Source organism: Phalangium opilio, unplaced genomic scaffold (assembly GCF_054372755.1).
Source record: "Phalangium opilio isolate 3A_F unplaced genomic scaffold, DU_Popi_V2 ptg000045l_1, whole genome shotgun sequence".
Lineage (NCBI taxonomy): Eukaryota > Metazoa > Arthropoda > Arachnida > Opiliones > Phalangiidae > Phalangium > Phalangium opilio.
In genome coordinates this window covers 3,301,924-3,315,449 of record NW_028324168.1, presented here as the reverse complement: position 1 = coordinate 3,315,449, position 13,526 = coordinate 3,301,924, and the positions used below count along the sequence as shown (strand labels likewise).

The window sequence follows — 13,526 nt, the reverse complement described above, 5'->3', positions numbered from 1 at the left end:
ATGTACTTAAAAGTTCTTTTTAATTAATTAAAAGATATTCCTTAAAAGCCAAAAAAAAAAAAAACAACAAAGCCGCTGTTTAAAGTTTTTTTATTTTATTGTTTGTACAAATGTAAATAAATGTATTAAATAATGAAATGGGTGTGAATGATAATATTAATTAGGTTCTAAACTCCGGTGCAAATGATCTTCCTCTGTGATTAAAAGTGTAGAAAGATGGTCGATTTCCAACTGTTTCAAATCCCCTTAAATGCAAAAAAAAAAATATATAATTTAGATTTTTGCTTGAAGTTTTATCTTTTAAGAATATAGGGACTTGGCAATTAGGGCTTAACTCCTCCCCCAGCGCCATTATGGTATGTTTTTTTAACAGAATTAATGCTATATAAGCCCCTCCTCCTGGTATGTTTTTTAGCACTAGTGGAAGGTAGCCTGACCTTGCATGACGGTAGTACTGCCAAGTCCCTATATAGGGACTTGGCAATTCGGGCTTAACTCCTCCCCCAGCGCCATTATGGTATGTTTTTTTAACAGAATTAATGCTATATAAGCCCCTCCTCCTGGTATGTTTTTTAGCACTAGTGGAAGGTAGAGTGACGTTGCATGACGTAGTACTGCCAAGACCCTATTATAAAACTTTACACACTTGCTCTCTAACTCTACTGTAGCTCTAATTTCTTTAAATTCACCCGCTGCAATCATAACACCATACATTGTTATAAGCAGACTTAGAATTCCTTGCAATATGATCTGTAAATGCGTTATTTTTAATTTAATTGCGTTTTAAAACGATTTTTAAAATTTACATCAATAGGAAGATGATTAAATTCTTGCTCCGTCAGCCTTATATATGATCTATCTGTGGGAAAAAAATATAAAAATCAACTTTTCTAGATAGTACAGTGGATACTAAAGAAGCTCCAACGCGTTTTATGCAGCGTTCCTGCCTTCCACAGTACTATCTCAATTAGATGAAAAATGGAAGGCGCAATTTAAGCCTTGGTCATACTAACTTTCATAATTTTCATTGGCGTTTTAGGCTCATATTTTTATTATAACTTACGTTGTGCAGCTGAGTAAGCAGCGTGAATAAGCGATATTAATCCAAAACTAACGATAAATTTTGTTGAAGATCCCATTTTATTAAAAAAATAAACGGCACAATTTGAATTACTCGAAAAAGTATTTACAAATTTTTGTACGGACCGATTTGAGAACTTAGGAATCTGTGGAGTATTTTTAAAGTAGTGGAAACTGGAAAGTTTTCTTAAAAGTGGGTTACATTGCAGCTAGGTCTCCCTTAATATTGCTCCATATTTTTTGCTATTATGAGCAAATGCTAGAGCGAACGGTGAGCAGTAGATGTTGCAAAATAGAGCGAACGGTGTTGAGCAATAGATGTTGCGAAATAGAGCGAACGGTGTTGAGCAATAGATGTTGCGAAACAGTCTGGGAAATAGCACACTTCCTCTGGTCCAAAACCAGTTTATTGATTGCTTGGACTAGTTTCTTAATTCAAAAAGTAGGGGTCACTGGTCCTCGGGACCAGTTTATTAATTGCAAATCTATAGGAGACCAAAGGCGGAGACCACTCGGGAGACCAGTTTATTATTTAGGACCGCAGGGGGTCACTGGTCCTAAAGACTAGTTTAAAAAATATCCTTATTTCCCAGACTGTTGTGAAATAGAGCGAACGGTGTTGAGCAATAAATGTTGCAAAATAGAGCACGGAGCTTCTATTAACGGAGAGGAAACTCGGTCTCTTCCCCCTCGCTCTTAGCGTACCTCGGTTCTGCGCACCGTTTTCATTCCTCGCGCGCACACTGAGCCGAAGTAAACAAAGTCTGACGTCATTTTCTTGTCGTAAGGAAGTTGGAGGAACGCGACCCCTGCTTGTAGACAAGGCTTACCGACCGCCGTTGAAAGTTTGAAGACGTTGAACGTGGTCGTGTAGCTCCGTTGTGCTCTGAACAAATCCAGATTATATTAAGCTCCGTGATTATGTTGAAAATAAAGGTTTTGTGACTATACAAATGGAGACAAAAGCCTCTCTCCCTGCTAAGACTAAAAAGGTACGGACTATAAACTTTAATTCCTGGCCATAAAAGGACGATTTATATCGTGAATCGCTTCTACAGCTTCCGTAAACACATTTATTCTTCTTCCCCTTTTTACAAACTAACTGATTGTAATCCCAATCCATTTTAATTTTTAAAATTGTACCAATTATTATAGCAATTAAACATTAAAAAGTCCGAGGCTTATGTCTTTCTACGAACGAGTGAAGGCAGACATCTTTGTTGTTTACCTAGGCTCCAATTTTTTACCAGTGAAAACCGAGGGGGGGATTAAAAATGTGCCCCTTTTTATGGACAAATAGTGTCTACGTTTCCTAAGGGCCTTTACAGTACTTGAGGGGAAGGAAGTTTCCTCTCCCTGTTAATAGAAGCTCCGTGAATAGAGCGACCGGTGTTGAGCAATAGTTGTTGCAAAACGTACGAACCGCTATGATTTGCAAATATTATTGCGCAAAAGAGTTGAGTCAGGGGATCCCTTGTTGAGTTGAATCACTGTTCCTGGTTCTATCTTGTTCGCGGATTTTTGTTAACATCTGTGATATAATTTGGCAAGTAATCATATCGTAATTAAGATAAAATCTAAATAGAGTTTTTGTAACGGAGAGAGTAATTAATTCGCTCTTTGGTTGTAAAATTTAAGTGAAATCAATTTTAAAAATTAGACCAAGGCTTAAGGAAGATAGTCCATGTTTTCAGTTTGTTTATGATTAATTATTTATTTGGTTGTCTTGATCTTGTTGTTCTTGCGTTTAGCATAACGTATTCAAAAATTATACCTCAAAATGAGTGAAAACGGTGTAGATATAACCCCGAATCAAGATGGAGGTGTCATTAAAGAAATAATTAAAGAAGGCACTTCAAATGATTCCCCATCAACTGGAGATACAGTCTATGTCCATTACGTTGGGAAACTCTTAGATGGAACTGAATTTGATTCAAGTCGAAAACGTGGAGAAAAATTTCAATTTACTCTGGGAACTGGTAAAAGAAAAGATAATTTCTCACTGCCAATTACTTGATTTTTCACTGGGGGGTTATTTATTAAAGGAAATGTTATCAAAGGATGGGATATTGGTGTTGCCACTATGAAAAGGGGTGAATTAGCAAACTTAATTTGCAAATCAGAATACGCTTATGGCGCTGCCGGTAGTCCCCCAAAAATTCCGCCAAATGCCACTTTAGTCTTTGAAGTAGAGCTCTTTGATTGGAAAATGGAAGATTTGTCCCCAAAAAAGGATGGAGGAATTCAGAGAAGGATTTTAACTAAGGGAGAGGATTATGCTATGCCAAAAGACGGTGCTACAGTTGACAGTATGTTATATAAAAAAAACTATATTACATTTGCCTTAGATAATTTAAACATTATTTTTAGTACATTATTCTGGAGAATATAATGGAAAGGTGTTTGAAGAAAGGGACTTGAAGTTTATTATCGGAGAAGGCCCTGATAATGGAGTCGTTAGTGGCTTAGAAATTGCCATTCAAGCAATGAAAAAGGGAGAGAAATCTTTGTTTAAGTTAAAACCAGAATTTGGTTATGGAAATGATGGAAATCCTGAATTTGGGATTCCTTCAAATGCCGAATTGACTTACACTGTTACCCTTAATAGCTTTGAAAAGGTGCTAATTAATATTATACTTAACTTTAAGAGGATTGTCAATTATTAACTAATTGATATTTTTAGTTAAAAGAGCCATATGAACTTAACCCAACAGATAAACTTACAGAATCTGAAATTGCCAAAGTCAAAGGAACTAATTATTTCAAAGTATGAGTAATAATTTTTTTATTTATATTTTTAATTATTAATTAATTAATTTTAATTAATAATTTTTTATTTATAATTAATTATTAATTAATTTTAATTTTTTATTTATATTTAATTATTAATTAATTAATTTTATTTTTTTATTTATATTTAATTATTAATTATTTAATTTTAATTTTTTATTTATATTTAATTATTAATTATTTAATTTTAATTTTTTATTTATATTTAATTATTAATTAATTAATTTTAATTTTTTATTTATATTTAATTATTAATTAATTAATTTTAATTAAAAAATTTTTTATTTATCTTTAATTATTAATTAATTAATTTTTATTTATATTTAATTTTAATTAATAATTTTTATTTATATCTAATTATTAATTAATTAATTTTAATTAATATTTTTTTATTTATATTTAATTATTAATTAATTAATTTTAATTAATATTTTTTTATTTATATTTAATTATTAATTAATTAATTTTAATTAATGATTTTTATTTATATTTAATTATTAATTAATTAATTTAAATTAATGATTTTTATTTATATTTAATTATTAATTAATTAATTTTAATTAATGATTTTTATTTATATTTAATTATTAATTAATTAATTTTAATTAAAAAAAATTTATTTATATTTAATTATTAATTAATTTTAATTGCTTTTTCAGGCGGGTCGATTCAAACTAGCTGAAAAACAATACAAAAGAATTTTAACTCTGATAGAAGATGATTATGATGCTGAAGCAGATCAAATAGAAAAACGGAAAACTTTAGTTTTAGCAGCTCATCTCAATTTAGCCGCTTGTTTCCTTAAAACCGATGAACCTTTGGAAGCTTCCAAAGTAATTAAATTAGCCTTAATTAATTTAATTTAATTATATTTTATTTATTTTACTTTTTAATATTGAAATTATAATTTTTTAGGCAGCAGAAAAAGCTATTCAACTTGACCCCCAGAATATCAAAGCTCACTTCCGGAAAGGTCAAGCTCAAGCCAGCCTCAAAAACTATGAAATTGCTCTAAAAGATTTTGAAACTTTACTTAAAATTGACCCTGAGAATAAGGCTGCCAAAAATCAGTTCATTATTTGCAAAAATAATTTGAAACAACAACTTGATAAAGAAAAAAAGATTTATGCAAATATGTTTAATAAATTTGCTGAAGCTGATAAAAGGGTAAAAAAAGGGTTATTGATGGAAATAAAGTTTGTTTTTTAATTAATTTTTGGTTACAGAAAGAAGCCATGAAAGGTTGTCAATCCACAGAATCTGGAGTTTGGCAAAATGGTCAAAAATCTGAGATGGGAGATAAACTGGAACATTCTGACTTAGAAAATGTTGAAATTTTAAGCGGAAATTAGAATAATTCAATGTCAATTAATTCAAAATTCGTCACTGATCATAGAAAGTTGAAGATATAATGAAACCAGTATTCTAGAGTTACTCTTTAACGTCTTAATGAATACATTTTGCACATTTATTGCGGGTGTTATTATTAGGCATCTGAAAGTGGTTGTTTTTAATTTTTTTACGTATTACGATTATCAACGAATACATTTATAATTAAATATTTTCCTCAGGGAAAAAACGATTACTTTTAATATTTTAGAATGATTTTGTGGGGTTTTTTATTTGTAAAGTGGATGTTTTTGGATTTGCAACTGAGTTTGCAAAACTGTTTTGCGAATATTTTTTGGGGAATTTAGTATTTTACACAGCGCCATCTATCAAACTCAAAGTAGGCCAAAATCCGTCTGACTCGCCGCAAGCGCAAATCGCGAGCTTATGTTGCCGTTTCTTGCCTTCTTCTAAAAAAGTATGTTAAATATTGATTTATATGAATGAAGGTTATAGTTTTACGCAAAAATTAAGAAAAAGTAATTACTTATCCAAGACACAAAGTGTAACATGGATGTTTTTGGATTTGCAACTGAGTTTGCAAAACTGTTTTGCGAATATTTTTCGGGAATTTAGTATTTTACACAGCGCCATCTATCAAACTCAAAGTAGGCCAAAATCCGTCTGACTCGCCGCTGGCAAATCGCGAGCTTATGTTGCCGTTTCTTGCATTCTTCTAAAAAAGTATGTTAAATATTGATTTAAATGAATGAAGGTTATAGTTTTACGCAAAAATTAAGAAAAAGTAATTACGTATCCAAGACACAAGGCGTAAATTTGAAGGGAGTGGGTTTAAGCAGTTGTTCCCGCTAAGCCTTGGTCATTTTTTGTGAACCCCCCCCCCCACCCGTTGATTCAATTATTATTAAACGTTCTTGGAATCGGATGTTGCCGGGAAGGGGACCGGCAACAGAGCATTCAGCTTGATTTGTTGCAATTATAAAATTACCAGAAGAAAAATATACTCAATAAACATTTAAATATGGAGGTATTTAATAAACTGAAAAGTACAGTGTCAAATCTAAGTACGGTACTACCCGGAAACCCAGTGACAAGAGAGTACGAAGTTGGTAAACAAATTGCTAGTGCTGGACCTGGCTTAGTTTGGAAGATATATCAAGCTTCAAAACGTTCTACGAAACAAGTAATTAAAATTTTCGTCATTTTTTTAATTTCATTTTAAAATGTATTAACCTATGCAGGAAGCGTCAGTTTTTGTTCTGGATAAAAAGGTTTTGGATAAATACCCAAAACACATCAAAGACGTTATTTTAGACCTTGTCAAGAAGGGTGTTTCCCAGTTGACTCGTTTAAGACATCCTAGCATTTTAACAGTTCAACATCCATTAGAGGAATCGAGGGATTCTTTAGCATTTGCCGCTGAACCCGTGTTCTCAAGTTTAGCCAACATTTTAGGGAATCATGAAAATCTACCATCGCCTCCACCACCGGAGTTGAAAGACTTTCAGCTTTACGATGTGGAGATCAAATATGGCCTTTATCAAATAGCCGAGGGTTTAGCTTTTTTGCACAATGATGTCAAAATGTTGCATCGTAATATTTGCCCCGAATCTATTATAATGAACAAAAATGGAGCTTGGAAGTTGTGTGGCTTTGATTTTTCAGTTTCAGCTAGCAATTCTTTTGATAAGCAGGTATTTTGATGGATTAACCATTGAATTGAGAAAATTACCACTAGAGTGGCCTTTGCGTTAAGCTGCCTATTGGGGGGACCCGGACACTTGGGAGGGACGGACAGCCACCAAGTTTATCAAACGATGGTGTCGCCATCTGGAAAACGAACTTGAATTTCGGCCATTTACATGTATTTTTAAAATTCGTCAAATTTGAAATTTCCCGCCTTTTCTTTTAGTTCCCTTTTTCGCACCGGGATGGCGCTACAAGCTCGTGATAAAGTTCATTTGGTCTATATCCTTGCGGGTGAAAGGCCACTCTAGTGGTAATTTTCTCAACTCAATGGGATTAACTTCAAAATTCATCATCTAGCCTATAACTTGTATTTTTGATTCAAAAAAAAGCTACTATTCCCATCATTGGAGTTTGATTACGATCTTCCACCAATATTATATCCAAATTTGGAGCATCTTGCCCCGGAATATGTTTTGACTCATAATTGCAGCCTCTCTAGTGATATGTTTTCATTGGGGGCATTGATCTACACAGTATTTAATGATGGAACACCTCTTTATCAATGCAATGGCGACCCTTCATCCTTAAAATATAATTCGGATAAACTTAAAAATTTGAATAAGTTACCTACCATACCTTCTGATGCTGTTGAACACGTTAAACTAATGCTTAATACAACACCCGAAGTTAGGCCTGATTCCCATCAATTTTCTAAGGTAAATTAGGCCAACCTAAACCAGGGTTCATACAAACCTGGAAAACAGGGAAAACCTGGAAAAATCAGGGAAATAAATAGTTGACAAAAACCTCAGGGAAAATTCAGGGAAATTTCGAATTTTTAGTAAAATTCAGGGAAATTTCGAATTTTTAGTAAAATTCAGGGAAATCAGCGTCAATTAAGCAAAATGTTCATAAACATACCCTCCATAGGATTAACATTACACTATATTTGGAGGCTCGTAACTCTGGTTCTACTAAAGATACGGGGATGCCCTTTGAGTATGTTATAGTGCAATTTGTCCCCCATCTAACCATACTAAAAACGTAGGGCTACGACAAACAGGGGCCGAGTAATTGAGCAAAATGTTCGTAAACATCCCCTCCATAGGATTAACATTACACTATACTTTGGAGGCTCGTAACTCTGGTTATATTAGAGATACGGGGATGTCCTTTGAGTATGTTATAGTCCTATTTGCCCCCCCCCCTCCTTCGTTAACATTTGCTCCATTGTATACTCCATATTCGGGAAAAACCTGGAAAATTCATGGAAGTATATGGGGAAAAACCTCCCATAAATCTCAGGGAAATTCTTTTTCCAGAAGTTGTATGAACCCTGTAAACTTATACTCGTTCAGGTTCAAGATTTATAAATAAAGTTTCGCGTTATAGCTTCAATTATTCAATGATGTTGGAGTCAAAACTCTACAGTTTCTCGATTCAATCTATCAATTGGACAATCTTCAAAAATCTCATTTTTATAAAGGCCTTCCACAAATTTTGGCTCAAATGCCCAAGAGAGTGTCTCTTCAACGCGTTTTACCATGTCTAGTCAAAGAATACGTCAACCCGGAAATGATACCCTTTGTTCTTCCTAATGTTTTATTAATATCGGAAAAATCTACAAATGAAGAGTTTAGAGCTTATATTTTACCCGATTTGATACCCGTTTTCAAACTGCAAGAACCAATTCAGGTCTTACAATTACCATAAGTTTATAAGATATGTTCCATAAGTATGTCACTACCCATACTTCGTAATGTTAGAGGCTTAATGAGAGCTAGTTCAAGAACGACGTGAGAATTGACTACACTCGGTTTTGCAGTCCATCCTCCTCTTTAGTCTGTACTAAGCCTTTGACAGGGCCTCACTAGGCGTCGCTTTACGAGAATATATGACGTTTCACCTACGTCACTTCATGACAACCTCTCATTAACGAGTGACTCACTTATGGAACATATCTTATAAACTTATGAATTACCTATAGGAAAAGTCAAGCTAACATAACTGATTATACCGTAAAAGAATGGCTGCTTTTTCTAAATATAAAAGGAATTAAATATTAAACAAATTAAATGATCTCTTATTACAATATGATAATTAGTACATTTAATTAGTCTTAAAAATAATCAAGGACTACTGCGCGCCGCCATTCGCCATTGCTTTAGTGGCGTCTGCTAGCCAGAACAACTTACCCTCACAGGATTGGTTGAAGCAATCCCTTGTGGGTTCTGGGTAGCTAGCAGACGCCTCTAAAACAATGGCGGATGGCGCTGTAGTCCTTGATTATTTTTAAGACTAATTAAATGTACTAATTATCATATTGTAATAAGATTGTCATTTATTCATTGTTTTCGTTTTATATTTAAAAAAAGGGCGTTCTTTTAAGGTATAATCAGAAGTATATAATACTTCTCTTCGAGAGAAGTGTACCACAAAGCTGGGTGAGTGTAACGTCACTCTTCCCAACATCGGAACGCTTAGAGCAAGGTTACTAAACCGAATCACATACACGATAAATAGTTCCCTCATCATTACTCTATTAGCGTTTAAATATTTGGCAAGACGCGCTTGTGCATTTTGTCCCACGTCAAGACGAGGTTTGTGGGATGATTGCTAGGGATTTAGTGCCGAACAACTATTGAATTCACTTTACGGTGCGATGCCCATTTGTAGTTTGATGAGTGGGAAAGCAAACTAAAAGGGGGAGCCTGGGAAGAATGACGTTACAAAACTAAAGCATTAAGAGGATACAGAGTGTCATCCTTCTTCTATTATCCCCTTCTGGTATAATGTTATGTTACCTGAACTTTCAATTCCTTTAAATTTTAAATGACAAAACTTAAGTTTCAATAATTTTATAAACAGATTTTGTTAATATTCATGCAAAAAATGGAGTTATTGTTAACAAAATGCAACCCGGATCATATCAGAAATTATATTCTACCTATGGTTAACAGTGCTTTAGAAGCAAACGCCCAACAAATTCAAGAATTGTGCCTGAATGTTATTCCTAGCTTTGCTGGTCTAATAGACTATCCCTCTATGAAAAACGCTCTTTTACCTCGTATTAAGAAGATTTGTTTAACAACTAATTATCTATCGGTAAACTTTAAACCCAATTACAGTCCTTTAAAGGGAGGGTGAAGTAGAAAATCAAGTGATTTTTTTTATCGATTCTTCTACTAATCTTAAGACCAGTCATAGTGAAACATTCAGGAAATACAGATTCCGAATGATTTTAAAATTCAAATTAGGTTCAGATTTTAAGGAAAATTTTAAACAAGGACTGCCGACCAATCGCGTAACGCCCTGCCTTTTTGTTAACAAAATTCTCGTGGCACGTTCCGTGTCGAATGAAATTTATCACGAGATTTGATAAAATTAGGCGCGCTACGTGACAATCGTGGCGCGAGACATGGAGCATGCGTGCCACGAGAATTTTGTTAACAAAAAGGCAGGGCGTTACGCGATTGGTCGGCAGTCCTTGTTTAAAATTATCCTTAAAATCTGAACCTAATTTGAATTTTAAAATAATTCGGAGCTGGTATTTCCTGAATGTTTCACTATGCAGACTGGTCTTATGATTGTTAGAAGAATCGATAAAAAACCACTAGATTTTCTACTTCACCCTCCCTTTAAATTGCGTAATTATTGTACAAAACTTAAATTATAGGTTCGAGTCAACAGTTTGGTTTGTTTGGGCAAACTTTTGGAGCATTTGGACAAATGGTTGGTTCTGGATGACATCTTGCCAATTTTGACGCAAATCCCTTCGAAGGAACCGGCAGTTTTGATGGGAATTTTAGGAATTTATAAATTAGCAATGGATCACAAAAAATTAGGCATAACAAAAGATATCATGGCTACGCAAATAATTCCATTTTTGATGCCGTTAACTATTGAAAATGGATTAACTTTGAATCAGTTCAATTCTTTGATGAGTGTGGTCAAGGATATGGTCAATAGGGTAGAAACTGAGCACAAAACTAAACTGGAACAACTTAATTCCATCAAACAAGAACAAAGAACGACTTTAGATATGACTAGGGTTGGTAATTCTAAACCAAATGAGATTATACCCGATTTGGTTGCTGATAAAAAGATGTCATCTGTAAGTATGGACGCTATTTATCGTCATAAGGAGATCATCTCTCTAAGGGCCCAAGCGCATTTATTAGCAAAAACATCTAGTTCTGTTAGATGTGACGTAGATTTTGTATAGGGGCTCCTTCCGAATTTTTCGTGAAATTCGCGGGAGAGAAAAATAATTTTCAAAATCAGCCACGACTGATACCGATATCCTAAGCCGGTCGTGGTCTAGACGCGAGCTCTGAGATAACGCTCCCAAGCGGTTGGGAATCAAACTAAAACACACGGGTAGGCGAGAGAGGAAGGACTGAGGGGAAAAAACAAGTAAGAGAATTTCCACAACCCCCCCAGCTCTCAGACACAAGAGGTAAATTCGCACTTAGTAAAAATCACGAAGAGCTGTCGTGATAAAACTTTGAAGGAGGGAAAAATGTTCAATGCCGGATTACTCTGCAGCGAATGCGCTCGGCCTCTGTTTAGGCTATACAATGGCTGCGTTCAGTAACCGGCATCAAAAACATCGATGACTAAAAGATGACATCGATGTCTTACTGAACGGTTTTTCGCGTCTTTGGGCGTGACGTCATGATGCTCATCGGATGCTCATCAGAAAAATCGGCTGTGAGAGGAGGTTTTTTTGATGAGCATCGGATTCATGACGTAAATTTCGTCATTTTGCGCCGCGACAATTAAAATAATGTAGAATTGACAAATATTATCCTTATGGATAATAATACTGGAAAGCAATATATTATTTCGGTAAAAAATGGATTCTGACAGAATTTTGATTTAATTGATAAATTGAAGTACAATATCTTTGTAAATATTTCGGATTTATTATTTAAGCCTCTGCAGTAACGTTATCATAATATCGTCGCCATTTTGAAAAGCATCGATTACACAAAATTGTGCCGTTCAACAACTGCAACGTCATCATGACGTCAAAAGAACACCGATTTCATTTTCCCAAACATCGATGATTTTCCTGATGAGTGTTACTGAACGCAGCCAATTATTATACCACTTGCGGTGAGACGGATGGCTGACCAAATCGGACATACATACATTTCAACCGTAACATAGAATCTTGGGCCCTTAGAGAGATGATATCCTTATGTTATCATGTATGTTTGGTTTAAATTCAGCACAATTTTGACTCTGTTTAGATGGATGAGATGTTTCAGGGACTTGGATTAGGAAGTTACATTGATAAAAAATCAAACCAAAGCTCTTCTTCTTCTTCGTCTATATCTAGTCAAAATCAAAATTCATTCCAGAGTCCTTCTCTTAAAACAGTAAGAATAGTAATGTAATGTAATATTATGAGGAGATGACGGAAGCGGGTAAAACATGTCAAATGTTTGGTACATATATTACAAAGGGTGAATCGCTAAGCATGGAAGAAAAACAAAGATTGGCTAGAGAACAAGAGTTCCAACAGAGATTGAAAGATCAAAGTCCAATGTTGACACCAGTATCTCAATCTTCCGCTGTTTCTAGAACATCATCTAATGTTACTAAAGATCTCACATCTTCTTTAATTAATTCCAATTTATCGAGTCTTAATTTAGGTGGTAGCAGCCCAAAAGGTCCCGCGGCCATGCAATTTTCCCAAACATTCCCTAGTAGTTACGCTCCTACAAATGTACCCCTACAATCTACCAACCCTGGACCAGGTATGATGGCAAGCGCCCCTTTTAACCCCCAATGGAATATGGGAAATGTTAGACCTTACGCTCAATCTCCGCAACAACAACAACAACAAGTTGTTCAACCAAATATGTCGGCATTTGATAATTTAATATCACCAACGTGGAAAAATATTCCTAAACAAACAACCTCAGTTAATGTTAACTCTGTAAACTCGTCTAATGTTAGTATTCCAGCACCGCCAATGGTTTTACAACCTGTAAGGTTAACCAACGCTTCAGCTAACGCGAACAATACCCCTAAAACTTCCTATAAAGATTTGGAAGATTTGTTAAGTTAGCAAATTAATTTAATTAGATTAATTAATTCAGGACCAAATTGGTTTTTTTTTTCTTTTCAAGTTAATGGGTGTAAATTTGTAAAAGATGAGTGCTTTTTGCGCTATAGAGTGCTGTCAGAAGCGCCGGTGTGACGTCACCCATGCTGTTTTCCCATAAAGAAAAAAAAAACGGTAACTGTCATGGCCGCCCATTGCTAAAGGCAGACTCGTGACGTTTAACCTTGGATCTGACGTCACAACTGACAGCACTCTTTATAAATGTGTTCAATTTTTAGGTAAGGAGGGCTTAATATATATATATATATATATATATCAGGGTTTCTTTTTAGTACCCAAGATGGCCTCTAAGATGAGTCTAAATACTTAGATAAATCTTGAACTTAATGCGAGCGAATTTAAGCCTATATTATATTTGAATTAAATTAATTAACCTTTAAAATTCCCCCCCCCCCAACTATTGTAATGGTATTGTAAATCCAAGATTAATATAATATATTTGTTATAAGATTTAAAACAAAATTAATTTCACGCCTCG

At 34.4% G+C, this 13,526-nt stretch overlaps 3 protein-coding genes and 1 long non-coding RNA gene across 5 annotated transcripts; 2 read left to right on the top strand and 2 right to left on the bottom strand.

Moving 5' to 3' along the window:
* Window positions 1-73: 73 nt before the first annotated feature.
* EMC5 (ER membrane protein complex subunit 5) lies at window positions 74-1,225 on the bottom strand. The gene is made up of 4 exons (XM_089838479.1): window positions 1,064-1,225; window positions 807-859; window positions 647-750; window positions 74-245 (listed from the first exon to the last, which is right to left on the bottom strand). The coding sequence occupies exons 1-4, from the start codon at window positions 1,137-1,139 to the stop codon at window positions 161-163; spliced, it is 318 nt and encodes a 105-aa protein (XP_089694605.1). The 5' UTR covers window positions 1,140-1,225; the 3' UTR covers window positions 74-160.
* A 1,245-nt stretch (window positions 1,226-2,470) lies between these two features.
* Window positions 2,471-5,462, top strand: Fkbp59 (FK506-binding protein 59kD). 2 transcript variants are annotated; one of them, XM_089838369.1, is made up of 8 exons: window positions 2,471-2,626; window positions 2,832-3,059; window positions 3,126-3,389; window positions 3,451-3,698; window positions 3,764-3,847; window positions 4,530-4,703; window positions 4,786-5,037; window positions 5,097-5,462. In XM_089838369.1, exons 2-8 carry the CDS (start codon window positions 2,861-2,863, stop codon window positions 5,220-5,222), a joined length of 1,347 nt encoding a protein of 448 aa, XP_089694495.1. In that variant the 5' UTR covers window positions 2,471-2,626; window positions 2,832-2,860; the 3' UTR covers window positions 5,223-5,462. The 2 variants fall into 2 exon arrangements, with proteins under 2 accessions (XP_089694495.1, XP_089694496.1); XM_089838370.1 differs by having other exon boundaries at window positions 2,517-2,630.
* On the bottom strand, window positions 5,084-5,877 carry LOC149676743 (uncharacterized). The gene is made up of 2 exons (XR_016366643.1): window positions 5,747-5,877; window positions 5,084-5,669 (listed from the first exon to the last, which is right to left on the bottom strand). It is a non-coding gene; the product is annotated as an uncharacterized LOC149676743 (long non-coding RNA).
* Window positions 5,872-13,514, top strand: LOC149676742 (SCY1-like protein 2). The gene is made up of 8 exons (XM_089838310.1): window positions 5,872-6,403; window positions 6,462-6,914; window positions 7,299-7,625; window positions 8,302-8,604; window positions 9,778-10,014; window positions 10,586-11,023; window positions 12,168-12,296; window positions 12,383-13,514. Exons 1-8 carry the CDS (start codon window positions 6,242-6,244, stop codon window positions 12,989-12,991), a joined length of 2,658 nt encoding a protein of 885 aa, XP_089694436.1. The 5' UTR covers window positions 5,872-6,241; the 3' UTR covers window positions 12,992-13,514.
* Window positions 13,515-13,526: the final 12 nt, after the last annotated feature.